The following is a 16,387-nucleotide window of genomic DNA, read 5'->3' as shown; positions in this document are numbered from 1 at the left end:
TGAAAAAAAAAAACACAAATAAAATTACTGCAATGTTACAACGATTATAGTAATATAATATTCTAATCAATTGATTCATTGCTTTCAGGCCACGATGCAAGTACGAAGATTTATACTCATGTGCGGTGTGCTGGGCATGATCGATTACGGTTTCGGCTGTCAATTGTCCGAGTTTATGTGCGATACGGGCTATTGTGTAGCCTTGGACAAGTTCTGTAACGGAAACGACGACTGCGGAGACAAATCAGACGAACCGCCATATTGTTCACGTGAGTCTTTTCCGCTTTCGTATTAATTACGACGATAATAATAATAATTGTGTTCGCGTGAAATAATATAAACGAGACGTTTTCGCTTGGGGTAGAGTCAGAGTTCTCCGCTATTGCTACTCGCGCAGAATATTTCGATAGGCTACACTATAAAACGAATTTCAAAGTCGTATGGGACTCATAATATTATTAGATTCATAGCCACACATGGTTTCGGTTCGCGAGACAGAAACTTTGTCGTGACACTTCGATGAATAAACGGAATCGAACATCGTTCACAAGCGTAGTTGGCCCCAATAATCTAATCGTTTGAGACAGGCGAGTGTAGGTGCCTGACAACCCTTCCGCTTAACCGTCGCTTTTGACACAACACCTCGATTCGTGCAGACACCTACGCGTATTATATACGAGTACTTATTACCATAGAAATCTTGGGTTTCCCGAACTGAAGTTATACGATTTGAAGGTCGTTATTAACCGTTATGGAAATTAAAACCATCGGCGTAACTATATAATATGTCGCTAACCGATCAGACATACATCAGCTGGTAGGTATGAATTACAAACAACAACCCATTTAGCACGGGATAAACGGATAGGATATTAAGGTTACGTCGTCGATACTATTCGGGAACACAGCGTCACCTGAATCACAAAATTTTGGGCATTCATCGAATATTATTATTCCGTGACCGCGACGTATGTTTTTTGTAAGCCACTTATAGTGGCGACCGATTAGCGATATTGTATTTAAACACCGTGTATAGGTATAATACTGTTGTACCCATACAATTAATTTGAAGGAGAAGCCATACAATATATTATAACAATAGTAATGATAAACTAAATCGTACGAAACAATTGTATTTCAACGGAAATGCATCGCTCGTCAATATTTAACATCGCCATAATAACGGCGGCAGTCGCACAGACTGACATAATATTAATATTGGTTATTGGCCAACCATTTGTTGCGCATAGAACTCGACGATAATTATTACGTATTAATCTAATACGATTTCGCCGATAAATATTATAATAATAGCAGCTCTCTGTCTAGTCGTATAACTATTGTTCGAACTATGTTCAGTCGACACGGAATTATAAACCAACATAGGTATAAATATATTATTCACGAAGTGTCCGGAAAGCACCGCTGGAGAACTCCACTGCTGCGTGTGGCCAGCTAGAAATCTTAAAAATCGGTTATTTTTATCCTGGCAAATTTTACGTTATTAAATTCAATTTTTTTTTTTTAAACATCCCTTTTAATTTTGCTTTCATACAACCAAAGGCAGGATAATTTTTAATGAAGAAAAATTGTTTACCAACAATCATGTATTGTATATATATATATATATATATATCGACTGTAGCTGAACAAATAAGTTTTTAATTAATAAGCAATTAAAGTTTTGATGAGCCAGAGTAGTGAACCACAACGTTTCCAGCACAAAAACCCACACCTTGTAATTTTACTCCCCGCTCGCCTAAACTTTAAACGCTTATTAATAATAAAAAATAAACTTTTCGTTCGATATTCGACGTCGACAGTTTTCGAAAAGAATTCTCAATCATGAAATACAACAAAACGTAAAAAAAAATTAATACGAAAAATTGTTGAAATTATTTATTTTTTAGTAACCACATAATGTATAATTTTATTATTACTTTTGACCGTACAATTATCAAAATTTAGGTAGAAATGGCCGTTTTGCGCAAGAGTTTTTTACCAGGGCTATAACAATATATTTAGGCAAAAGCAGTGGAAAACACGCAAAAATCACAGTATTTCTTAGATTCCTTGGGTGAGGCGTTGGCGTTTGGTGTCTCTCAATTGTCGGTGACCGCGATCTCGTCTAATATCAATTAGACCTGGTTCCGAGGGAGTCTCTTACCCCCCCCCCCCCCCCCCATTCAACTATACGGCCGTACCTGTCAAAGCAGCCATTTGTCACCACAAAAAAAAAGTTATTTTATTCGATATTTTTTTTGTTATTTACACACGATATATCGCCATTGGACATGCATATGTTAGGTGGGCAAACAACACTGCTAAATGTGTCTTCGTGTCAGTTTCCCTACTGTTTGCTGACAACGCCTGCAGAGGTCAGCGCTGAGATTTCGTGTATTTTATACGCTCCGATCGAGCGGCGTTCAATTCTTTACTAATGCGGTCCCGATACGCCTGCGGACGTCGATAAAATACAATAACGGTCGACCATAACGATACATTCTCTATATACCTAGGTACCTATATGATTGTGTAGGACCGTAGCGTGGGTTAGCGGTCCTAGACGGGTTTTGTGTGCCGATTTGATATCTAATATAGCCATCACTGCTGCAGCTCTTGTCGACGTTTTCATATTATCATATAGTATTATTATATCGGGGACTGCCGATGATCCGGGACTTGGTACATTTCATAATGTTTGTTCCTCGTCTGTCCTCTATGTATCAAACACGATATATATATATATATTTTTTTTTTTACGTCATGTGTGTAAAAAATGCGCAGCACAAATATGTAATTTCGATTCCGCTTGGCCGGCTGCTCTGGCATTGTGTCCTAATAGTACACACAGCTCGATCGATTCCCGACCACTGACCCAGTGGTTTGGTCACCAAATTTATTACGTGCACAAATAGATTGTTGGAATGTGTCCAGAACAAATTGTCAGGTTTCGCGTAGAGTATAATATATATTATTATATTATACGAACATACGTTAGGAACGAATCAGCCGCCTCGTGTTTGTGAGCCTGCAATAGCGACGGAAAGGTTGGGGTAATTATGATGGAAGTTAAAAGTGATGGTGGCGCGAAGAGCGAATTTAAAGATCGTCGGGGAAGGGTCAGGTTAGTTGAAGGATTTTTATCGGACAATCTCGAGTATAGTTTTCCATATTTATATTGACCTGATTTTTTTACGCGATAATATTATCCGAGTCATAGGTTTTCTAAACAATGTATAACTAGTACCCAATGTAGTTTAAGTAAAGACACAATGTACTAACAAATGTCACACGTCATGAATGTGTGACTAGATATGTATAAAGAAAACGTTAATAATATAGAAACGCCTAAATAAAATAAGCAGTTTGGCAAAAAAGTGAGATTTCTATAGCTAGATTCTTAATACGGTTAATATATTTGACTTTTGTAATTTAAATTTAAGAAATATTGATAAACTGTAATATTAGATACCTATAAAATATACCAATAGTGTAAGTTATTCTACAAATATTGTGAACACTTTTAAATCTTATTTTCTACCTCAAGCTCAGCTCATCGGAGGGTTGCAAATAATTATTTACTAAACCTATATATAATAATATATTATCTGTATCGCTATTTATTTTATCTGATTCATCGTCGTTGTTCATATATATAACAATATGTAAGATAGTACACATTCACTGTATTATTATAAATTTGCATGCAAAATATATATTATTATCATTCTAGTAAATAGTCTTCTTTAGGACGTTTTCGAATAAAATATAATTAACTCGCGACTTTCGTTATTATATACATATATTATGTCATGCACTTCAATACATTATCCTATTACCCGTTTCGTGTAACGGCTAAAGCAGCTGTAATATAATAATATAATATATCGACTTGAATTCGTAAACGAATATTATTAAGAATGAAAAAGACGCGTCGTCGTAGGTGTAATATAACGCAAATGCCGAGCTTTTCGCGCGATAATTTATTACAACATTCGTTAAACTTTTCTTGTTACACATGATACCACTCGTGAACTAAAACGGGAAAATAATCGCATTATGCGCTCGTCGTCGGCAATCGTAGTCGATGTTATGCACACACACATTACACTTTATATAAGTATTATATACTGTACAGATCATATAATTATTATAAATTATATAACACTCGTCAAAGTGTTTCGCCCAGCTCGGTCCGCGGTTAACGTAAAATTACCCGGTTGGAAAATGACGAATTAACGAACGAAATACGTCCACTTAAAACTACAATATTTGTGCTCGGGTGCGATATATATAACGTCATAGTATTATCTATTTATAATATAATAATATTATACACTTTGTGCATGATACGTCGTTCGCGTTGTTTCGGATACTACGCGCATTTCGCACCGAGTGCGTGGTGACATTTTAACGTGATATATATACTAATATTTATATATCACATATAGTACTACTGCAGTGTACAACTGTCGACGTTATATCGCGCGACTGAAATTTAATTTCGTTTTACAAAATAATAATATTGTATCGACGACGCCATATCGCACGGGTGTAATAACATCACGGTGACATAATATATCGTATATTATTGGCACGAGACAAGTGCGTGTGAAGTAAATTTATTCAATATTTTACACGCGGCGACAGTGCAAACAACGATTGTACCAGTTGTAGTTTTGTACCTGGGTAGTGTGCGAGCCGTGGAGTTCATATTATTATATATTATTATTATGTCTGTCACTATAATATTATATGTGGACTGGCAGTATATTATATTATTACAGGGTCAGAGTTGAAATTATATAGCGGAAACAGCGGATGCGGATAATATTAATATTATTATAATACATTGGCTGAATTCACACAATTATAGGGCGGCGGCGTGGGGTGGTGGCGCGACGGTGCACATCTAGGGTGCTTAGCACCGGATAAGTCAAAATTAGCGACCCATAAAACTAAATATTTAATTTTTCATTATACGATCACTGATTAAACATTATGCTGTGATCCTGTGACCATATTATATATATTATTTAATTTCGTATTATTAATGAACTGCGCGCGGATACAGAGATGATTTACCACGGCCGCATTTACCTGCGGGTCCGCGCCGACCTGCAGTGGGTACGAAGAAAATATTCTAAAAAGTGCAACAATTTCGTCGTTCGAACCAGTGTTTCTTAATAATACTTTTTTATGCGCAACCCTAATGAAAATTATCTCCGAAAAAAGAGGGTAAACAAAACGTAGTTAGCGATAATCGGCAATTGAACTAATTTACCAAATACTGCGAAGTTTCATACTGCAATTGACTATTATGAAATATTCAAATATATCTTTTGAAAATAATTTTTTTGAATATTTTGGAAAACCACTAGCGTTTCACGGAATACAGTTTAAGAAACACTGGTCGGTTAAACTCGTCGGTGTGTGGCCCTTGAAACAGATGACACCGGCAGACTGTTGGTATAATATTATAATATAACACACAGTCAATGCGTTACGATATCGATGTCGCGGCGAATGGTCGCATCCGTATCGTTTCGGTTTTATCGAAAGCGTTCGCGTCGGCTCCAGCCGTAGATTTCGTGAATTAATAAGACGAGCGTTTTTATCTGCTAAAAATTTGGTTTCGGGACAAATATTGGATTTGTGCTAAGCGGTTCGAGAGAACCCTGCGTGACATTATTAATACCTATATGTATTACGGTATTAAATAATAAATAAAATTTAAAACACATTTAGTTTTGTAGTAACCAAGTATAATATATAACTAAACGAGTACAAAAACAAATATTATTCAACATAATAATAACGGTCAATCTAGAATATTATGGAACGCAGGCCGTGCCATCAGTGGCGGTCAAGTCAGAGTCGATACGCTGGTGGTCGACCAGTGCAGGGAGCAGCTGCCGGAAACGTGGCACCGGGACGCTTGGGCCTCCGTGGCCGGCCGGCGACAGCTTTAAGAGGGACCTGAGTGCACGCATCATGATCGGCCTCTCGCGCGAGCCCACGACTGCGGCCCGGCGGATCGGGAACTCGTCAGGACGGAGCAGGGGGGACATCACGCGGTCGCCGTGGAAGCCACCGGCCAGCATACCTTCCCACAGAGCGAACTCCGCGCGCCGCTGTCTACCAGTTCCAGCGGCGCCATTCTCCGTCACGGCAGACTGTGCTCCACCCTGCTGCCATCGGACCGCGCCGGGTCGACCTCGGCCGTGGTCTAAAATCACCGAAACCTAGTCGGCCGTCACCGAACGCTGGTCCGACGTCACCGGAAGCAGGTTGGATGAAACAGGAAGCTGGTCCGACGTCACTGGAAGCAGGTTGGACGTAACCGTATTGTTCTCCGACGTCGCCAACGTTTTCCGCGACGGCAGCTCGCCAACCATGGCACCGGTTATCTGTGACCACCATGAATCGACGGTGACCGCAACGTCTTATTCGAGCGTTTCAGTCGACGGCGTATAATATCTTCGTCCTGTATCCGATTAAAATCCATTTTCGGTATAATATGAGTTGCGAAGATTCAAGATAGGATTTTCCCTAGGTGAGAAATGTAATTATGTAATGAGTATACTCGTCACTGTTTACAATATTGCTACGACACTATCGTTTCGATTGTGACCGGCGGTTTTTCGACGGCTTTATCAAGTTGCATTTTTGTAAAAATAATTTTACATTGTTGTTATTTTAATTAAACGCACAAACGAAATTACTATTCCCTAAAATAATACAGTGAAATCTCGAGAGCTCGAATCGGTCGGGGACAAAGAAAAATTATGGTTATTGAAAAAATTGTATTTTTAAATGCAGGGACCAAGACATACCTTCGATTTATCGAAAATTTGACTTATGTTTATAGTCGTCCGAGTTATTGAAGTTCGGCTGTAATGGCCAATACCTTTTGATTTTTAAACCAGTGATTTGTGAAAGAACGATACAAACGTCTTTGCGCGGCTGGCCATAACGAGTTCAAAAGTCAATAGTTATTTTTGACTGAGTTACATGACGACTTATTATTTTTTTTAAAGTGATTTCTTACTTGGAAAGCTCAAAACTAATATCATAATCTCCATTTCTCCACGATAAGTAGGTATATATGTAGTTACATGTTAAATGTTACAGTTAAATGTTTGATGTGAAACATTTAATGCGGCGGGTGAAACCGGCTGAGATCGTCGGCACGAGGATATTAATATAATATTATGATGGTTAGTTTCACTCGGGTACCTACGTATTGAAATTTATATATAAATTAATGATAGGTTTTATAATTTTATTATTTATTTTAAGATTAACTATACTTAAGACTATAAATTTGGGGCTCGGGACTCGCCTAAGGTTATTTTTCCGTATTATACTTATCAATAATCATCTTTTTTTATTTAAAGATACACTATAGGTACATACCTATCAAAACTTTCTTTATTCTCGTACGTAGGTATTAGATGTTTTTCTTCTACTCCCCCTAACTGGTCAAAAGGCAAAAATCTAACTAAACGACTCTCGGCCTCCCCGCCCAACCCCCCCACAAGAGTTTTAGCTGGATATTCTAAACACCCGCACTTAAAAGATGCGTACATGCCACTGATGTATAATACTAGGTATAGGTATGAATCGTGGACATTCTACCCCCGATTGTTTTCGGTGTAGTAGGACATATTATTCTATTATTATATATGAATTTATTTTTTACCTATTATCTAATATTTTCATAAATATAATAAATTATAGATGTATATTTTTGATCAACTGAACTAGGTACTTGAATCAAATTCAAAAGCAATTATCAAATTGTTAAATATCTAAACTGCTACAGTTTTAACAAAAAATAAATAAATATGAACAGAGGCTAAAAAATATGTGCTTATAAATAATAAAATAATCAGTAATCAAATGTTTTTTTAATAAATTTATCATTTTTATGTCGGAATTTTTAGCCATTTTTATTAATTATATTTCATTTATACCTATTTTTTTAAATTTTTATTGTTTCAAGTAGTTAAGTGGATCAAACAATGGTATACATTTATAATCTACAGTAAAAAAATGTTCATAACACATTTTATTAAAAAAAAATAATTTCTTATTAAATAATAAATAATATTGTATTATTAAATTCATTATTATCAGTCAATAATAAACTTTAAAAAAAAAAACGGGGGGAAATGTCCGCATCTAAAATATATCCGTGGTGGGGGGAGGGAATATCCTGCTAGACATAAGACAGTCGGGGGAAAATGTTCATTTACCATAGGTATTATAATATATAAATGAGTGAGATTACTTAAAAGTCCGACCTTTGCGCTTATCATAATATGTGGGATTCGCAATAATATATTATTAAATTGTCCAATCGTTAACTACGTCATACCCGTGTGCGAGGGACGTCGTTCGAGTTTCGGTGAACGCATTATTTTCAATGGTTACCGTAAATCGATATAGTACGTTATTATTATTAAATTGCTTCGCTGTGTTATAGTTATAATAATCGTAAGTCGTCGTCGCGTCCTGACATTATACGTTTGGCCGGAGTTCATATTTTTCGTCGTTTTCGCCTCGTGATTTGTTACGTTTATATCGGTCGACGTGCACGTATTTAATTTGTTTTCCGACGAAAACTTTCGATCGCCGTTGACTTATTGCCCGGTATTTATTATTTATATTTTAAACGATTCTTCGACGTCACACGCGCGGGTACCTATATAATATGATATTCTTGGCGAACCGAATAAACGCACACGTCATGTTATTGTTATATTATAGTCGCGTATAGTGCGTTATTGTTAAAAGTTTGCGTTTTAAATCATAAATTTACAAATTGTATAATATTATACTTTTCAACGACAACGCGCGCCAGTTTTCCAAAAGCCGACCATACCGCTTAGAAAATTGAATTTAAAGATTTTACGAGACTGCATAATATTATATTGTGCGCATATTGTAGTTTTGACTCGAATGGTATCGTATTGATTTCATATTATATTAAAATATGATATGATTGTGTTATAAAAATAACGGTTTAATATACTTTATGTCAGCGGGTTCTTAAGTGTTACCCGCCTCAATAATATTACAATATACTATTTTTGATAATTTAATTTTGGCGTTTAACTCGGGTTCGCTGTTTTGTTAAAGCAGGAAGATGCCTACCTAAAAACCCATTTATAGAAACATTTCAAATATCGTTAACTCTCCTGGGAGCAGCGGCGTACGTACATCATGCACAATAAAATTTGTATCTGTATAAATATAGAAACAAACGATTTCGATATCATTCTATCATATTGTTGTAATATTTCGTGTAGTCCTTTTTTTTCTTTTTTTTTTAAATAATTTTATCTTTGCAACTGTATAGCTCTAAAAAATCAAAGTCGACTAAACGAAACCCGTTCAAAGTTTAATCATAAACGCACCGAATATTTTATATTAAAAACCAACCACTTTTTCCACTATATATAAACTAAAAGTTATACTAAGGCACTCCTCTGTGTGACTGCGCGTCATATTCAATCAGACTTTAACGATAATAATTTATTATAATTTATAATATGCTTATGTCATACGAAAAGTTTTATGAACAAATACGTAACGTCGTTACATCGTATTATATATTTTATAACTTATATATAACATTGTGTATACACGATTTATTTCGAGAATTATTAATTTAAGATAAACGATATTGAATATAAAAAATAACCCGGGGAGGGGGAGGGGGAGGGGAATCGAAACTTTGTTCCATGCCATGAATCGTGGAAATGGAAAAATACTATATCATAATATCAACACGTTTAATATTAACATATTACCATGGTAGGTACCTCTATATGAATTACTCTACTTGATAAATACGCACGCATAACCTGTTATGTAGAGCTTTGAAGTTTTCATTATTTCAATCTCGAAACGTAATATTGTAGATAGTTATACCTAACACGCGACTTACTAAAAAAATCCTAACACGATTACATTTAAACCAAGAAAAAAGTTCTTTATTTTTATCAAAAGCACGATATCGATTAACGAGGAGGTTGGAAAAAATTATATTTGTCCGAGCGGTGTTTTTTACAGAAATAATAATATATTTTTTTTATGTTCGCATAAGCCGCATCGTACTTGGCGGTGACGGCAAAGCGGAATCGGTTTTGATGAAAAACTTATCGACCGCAATTAAAGTCGCAGGGGCCGAGAGATGCTTTTATAAAAATTGGACGGGTTCGCCTTAATGTTGCATTCATATCCACAAAAGTTATTGTAGCTCTTCAAATGATGATTCAACCGACTAGCTGCAAACCTCTCCACCACACGCTTTTAAATAGACATATACCTACCCATAACCTTTGAAGTAGTTTCTCGGTAAGACACGCGATTTATTTTATCCTCGGGCCACCTATACATGCAATATAATATATATATATATATATATATACACATAGGTGTATATAATATTATATGTTTTATACACGTAAACCAGCTCTTACCTATATATATATAAAAGCCAGCACATGCACAACACACACGAATCCCGGACGGGGATGAGCCGCCGCGGGTAAACGAGAGAAAGATGCGGCGTATGTGTATATATTTATTTATATATACAGAAGTAAGGGAGGATCAGCGGTGGAAGAAATAGGCGGAAAAGAACGGCGTGGCGTGATCGGGGGTGCAGGGGAGGAGGTATCTCTTTAATTAATGGGAAACGGTAAATATCCTCTACGACCCTCGTCGGTCGGTCTGCAAATCGCACACACCGATCTGGTGTGAGTGAGTGTGTGTGTGTGTGTGTATACTTATTACTTATATACTTAAGGCGGTGTTTATACATCAGCCGTATACGTCGTATACGCATTATATACGTCCAATCTCGCGCGCATACATATTGATGGGCAGAGCGTTTCACCTAAGTAATTTAATTAACGTTAGAAACTTCCGGAATTGCCGCGGCGGTGGCGGTCGGCTCGCGAAAAACAAATAGACTTTTCCATTTAGGTAAACGCGCCCCCTCCTCTCCCCTCCCTTGTAGCACGTCGATGTCGCGCCCCACTCGGCGGGCACTCGGAGGATATTTCTCGCGATTTATCCCACCTCGGCGCACGGTTTTCGGCCCATTAATTACAACGTCAGTACCTGCTGCTATACACTGCTTCATCGCGTCTATATACATACGTATGTATATTATATATATAGACGTATTACAATGTATAGTAGGTACACGCAGATACCTGGACCGCGGTAGTGGTCGTCGTCTTGCCGGCGACCTTTTCGTGGGCAAAACGCGTCAATACGTTGTTCGATGGGTGCGCACACATTTTATTATATAATGTTCAGAGATGCACGCCATGTCGGTTTCATCATAATTTACGATTCGCATTCGGAATTTGTTCGTCCGACCGAGGAGCGAAATGAAACTACGATGCCGCGACACAGCTCGCGTGACTGCAGAAAATAATAATAATAATTGTTTGTCGATGTATAGAGAGAGAGAGAGAGAGAGAGATATAGAGAAAGAGATAGGAAACAAAAACGTGGAAAGGTTCCGACTTAAAACCATGATGGAATATTATTATTACGCATGTCCCGCGAATTTAATCCCGTCGGATTTAAAATGACTTCGTTTCATATTTTATTTGTTTTACGCGATGCAAGTGTATTTTCATAAACGTATCCCATTATAGCCTAATATATATTTACTAGGTACCTATACCTACTGCAATTGTATGCATATATATTATATATATATATTCATTTTACAACGTGTATGGATAAAACATAAGTTTACAAACTTAAAAATGTATTTAACGAAATTCGTACCTACACATTTATTTGCCAACTTCAAAAACAGTTTATGGTAGATTGCATATTATTTTATAGCCAGAACGGTATATAATACGGGTAAGGAATGTACCTATAATGTTATTTTGATGAGGAAAACATTTTTAAAAAAATACTCGTTAAATAACAGTAATATTTTCATTCAGAAAATATTTCATTACAAATATGATATACCTATTTTAATATTTAAAATTATAACTAAACGTTTAAAATCAAATAATGACAAACGATATTATTAATTGTAATTTTTCTGGCTTCGTCAATGCCAATTTATTTATTTGATTTTGCTTTTATAAATAATTTTTTCCAATGAAACTCTACCCCATATTGATACAAATAATATTATGTAATTATTAACAAAAAAAAAAAATACTTACTTATAAAGCTGCTCGGAAAAAATATGAAGTAAATTAGAGTGCAGATACCGCTTTCTAACATCTCGACGTTATTATATACTTGCGTTGTCTATCTTTACGATGGTCTTGTAAAAAATGAATCATTGGTTATGTCTTTCATACCATTCACAGCCTTAGCTAAGTCATCGTCTCACAACATCAACTCGAACATATTTATTTACGTTATTGTCAGCTATAGACTTTTATTGAGCTCACTGGTTTTTATTAATTGTTTACCATTCGCGTTGCCGTACCGATCGATTGCAAATTCTAAGGCAATAATATATAAACCTTTATTTTTCTAACATGAGTAATCCGATATTAACTGTATAAACCTATCAACTAAGTAAAACGCTAAGCACATACAATTATTTCAGAGCAGTATAAAGTTAAGTATTCCATCTTATTATCCGTTATATATTATTGTTGCAATAATAATTGTATCGCATAAAAATAAAAGAAGACCATTTTAAAGGAAATAACCATTATCTCTTTGGTGTCACGTCACTTGAGATGGTTTGAGTTTATTAAATTACAAACAATAATGAATCGTCATTATCTTGGAGACTTTTTTTATGCATGTATACATTCTCACCGGTGTCTCATTTATATTTACTGAAAACGACATAAATTAAATTACGAACGATAAGCAAACCTCATCTGCAAAGGAAAAAGGGTGCAACGTATTTTTTTTCAACAAATTATTCTTTTCTATTGTTTCACTTTCTCTGAATATTATTCATTTCTTATAGTGAATCGCGCTGTATTTGTGTTGACGTTTTCCGTATAATTTATAATTTGTGATTTTCTTACCAGTAAATGGTAATAAACATTATGATTGAAACCATTCTAAAATGTATCTATTATTGTTCAATGTATATAATGAAGTATTAATGACCGTGTAATATATAAAAAAAAAAAAAAAAACCAATAATAAAATAATAATCTCTAAATTATAATTCTGTGATACACGCAATCTTGACTTATATAATATAATACTATACGTAGGTACACGAATGTAAGGATATTATATATTAATACAGTATAGGAGTGGAGGAAATAATATACGATTAGAATCGTGTAGACTTTAGTATATATTACAAACAAATATTCGTTTGACTAGTGGGATTAGGAGTAATTTAATTTAAACAAGAATAAATATTTATTAAAATGATTATTATAAAAAAATAATTAATATCACAAAAGGTTTTATTGTTAATTATAGAACCCTTTTGTAAGTAAATAATTTAAAAACGTACGTCGTACAGTGATTAATTTTTGCACAACAGACTTAACAACTAAACTATTTTAATAACTTGACTAACATGTAAACTTTTAATAAAGATTTGGGACTATTACTTAATACAGATTCATTTTTAATTATATATATTCTAATCTCTGAAATTTCAATTAAAAGTTAAGACTAAAATATTATCTTTAATATAATAAACAATTATATCGTGAGAATAGTATACATATTTGTCATATTTACAGCACAACAAGATATTAGTCTAAATCTAAAAATACAATATTCAAAAACAAATATCAAACATTTATTTGCTCAATTGTTGGTTGAATATGTAAAAAGTATATTAGTCTACGTATAATATTTGATCAAAGTATTAAAGCATATCAAATGAAATATTCAAAATCCTATTGAATTATTAAAAAAAAAAAAATACAAAAATGACATACCATAAAAATATTTTTCATCTCACACGATAACTCGCTGCAATGATAATTAAATATAACAATATTGCGTTAAAATTTTAACGAAATTAGAAATTCTGTGTCGTAATACTGTGCAAACCGTATAGCAACGAATCTCTTACCATAATTTTCGCGGTACATTTACAATTTTGATACTTTGAATGGCCAGCTAACTAACAAAAACCATAACTTTTTGCCCAGGTAATATATTATACATTTTAGTGTTTTACATACACAAGTCTAATCCCAAAAGTTTTGTGATTAGTTTTCTCGGGTATCTCTACCGCTGCGTGCATGCTAATCTCCCTCCCAGTACAACATAGGTATATACCGCAAGTCGTACAAAATGATTTATCATTTTATTAGTTTTTAATTTTTTTACCATGCAACTTGTTTAATTGAAATTAATCGTAGGTATAATATATGGACGAATATCTAATATCATAATACGCATATTATATTATGCAACGATGCAATCGTTTAATTACAATAATATTTGAAAACATTTATAATTCAATTCAAACAGTCGTTGTTATTTATGAAAAAGCCAACAATATAACGTAATATGGTCTCGTTAATGGTAACAACATTATGACAAATCAAGCTAAGCGAATACCGAGGAAAGAAAAATCGTAAATTATACAATAATATATTATACTAATGTGCTCAATGGTGGAAAAAAATTCACGAAAAAAAAATAGACGATATTTTTGAACCAACAGTTTTTGGGCAACAGTCAATGTAGGTACACGTCTTATATAATTTACGATCAAGTACACGCAATGCTCTATTGTATATGAAATAGAAACAACACCATGTGCACCCCAAAAAAAGAGGTTTAATTTTATCGGTCAGTCGTTTTATTGCACATGTATTTCTAAAGAACGCGCTTTAATGATGTGTACGCATTGTTGTATTTGTTCAGCAACGTTTAAAAAACTTAAAATATAAAGTAAATAAAAACTAGACAGGAAACAGATATTGAGTTCGGGTGTGTAAGACATTTTTTAACAAAACGCGTTGTCTTCGGCGTTTTCTATATTCTTTTTTCTTCTCTCTTTTTTTTATTAGCACTGTACAATGTAACATCGGTTGTCAATATATATATATATTTAAAATAATGAAAAATCATGTTTATAAGGCGCTAATATAGGATAAAGTAAGACAAATAATATAATATATAATTTTACCAAGACTGAGGATTTAGGCGAAAGAGCCATCCGTCGATGAGACTTAATGACGTGGAGCAGTTGTAGTTAGTCGATCAGTACGACACTGCGCGTTAGGACGATGTGAGAATTTGATTTGGGTAATACGTATAAGTTTACATATTTTTTAGTTTTTGTGAGTCTTGAGAAAACGGTGGTAAGGATAGGGATATAAGAGGTTTTAAAATGGGTTTAAATTCATCAAGGAATTTAAGAAGTGATATTTTATTGTTGTGTATAGGATTTGTTTGAATGATTTCAGGTGACCCTGAGTGACATTTTCATACGAACGTGGTACTATCGGGTTTTCCGAATTGGTTGGTAGTTGATGATGGTGTTTAGGATTGGTTGTGGAGTTGGATGGATGGGGTCATTTTTTGTTTGAGGTGTTTCTTGCTCAGTCGTTTGTATATTGTACGTCCTTTGCAGTCGGTGAGGTATGCTCCTTTATAATATAGAGAGTGGCTTTTGCGGGGAAATCTCGTGATTTTGTGCAGGAGGCGGATGAGATATTTTTCCCACATTTTGTGTGCGAGGATGTGCGCACAGTGAGTTCGGGTGTGGCCATGGGTTTAGCAATTTCGACACTGTACCTATCTGGCTAGCTATATATATTTTGTATTATACCCACCTGACGATAATCCGGTACCTTGGGTACCTATATGTTTTTTATTGTAATATCGTTGTTAGGTTTTGTGCGTGTTTTTATTCGTCCCGACCACCGACCGTGTGGTTGTGATGCGATAAAACGCGACCGTTCGCGTAATTGAATTATATCCTTGTCCGGGCAGCTCGCTTACACTATACGCGTGGACGACGACACCTATTATAATATGCCTATATGCACGTCCTCATTAAATACTATATTGTTTAGCTTATAATAATATTGCAGCCGCACATGTACAAACAATCTATGCCAATAAAAAGCGATGTGTGTGTGTGTGTGTGTGTGTGTGTGTGTGTGTGTGTGTGTGTGTGTGTGTGTGTGTGTGTGTAGTTGATCGATTCACAGCCCAAGTCTATCGCACTCGTCGTTCTGAAATTAGGTACATAGGTAAGAACATAGGTACTCGAAGATAGCTATAACTGGAAGCCAATTTTCTGAATTTCGCGTTTTAAAGAGAGACTATTGCACAGGGATTTGCTGGCCACGAAAAACGATTATTTTTTTGATTATGCATTTGTTGCCGTTGGTTATAGAAAATAAAATAGCTATTATTATAGCAT

The 16,387-nt window shown here is 34.9% G+C and overlaps 1 protein-coding gene across 6 annotated transcripts in view; it reads left to right on the top strand.

The window, feature by feature from the left end:
* The window catches only part of LOC100159515, a 383,802-nt gene that overhangs the window by 297,602 nt on the left and 69,813 nt on the right, over window positions 1-16,387 (top strand). For all 6 annotated transcript variants that reach the window (XM_029487770.1, XM_016801133.2, XM_029487768.1 and 3 more), the window contains one exon: window positions 89-269. In XM_029487770.1, the coding sequence (XP_029343630.1) occupies window positions 95-269 (175 nt within the window). In that variant the 5' untranslated portion in view covers window positions 89-94. The remainder of the gene's footprint in view (window positions 1-88; window positions 270-16,387) is intronic.

The sequence above is a fragment of the Acyrthosiphon pisum genome, chromosome A1 (genome assembly GCF_005508785.2).
Source record: "Acyrthosiphon pisum isolate AL4f chromosome A1, pea_aphid_22Mar2018_4r6ur, whole genome shotgun sequence".
In the NCBI taxonomy this organism is placed as follows: domain Eukaryota; kingdom Metazoa; phylum Arthropoda; class Insecta; order Hemiptera; family Aphididae; genus Acyrthosiphon; species Acyrthosiphon pisum.
The sequence above is the reverse complement of the archived record's forward strand: the minus strand, read 5'-3'. Positions and strand labels throughout refer to the sequence as shown.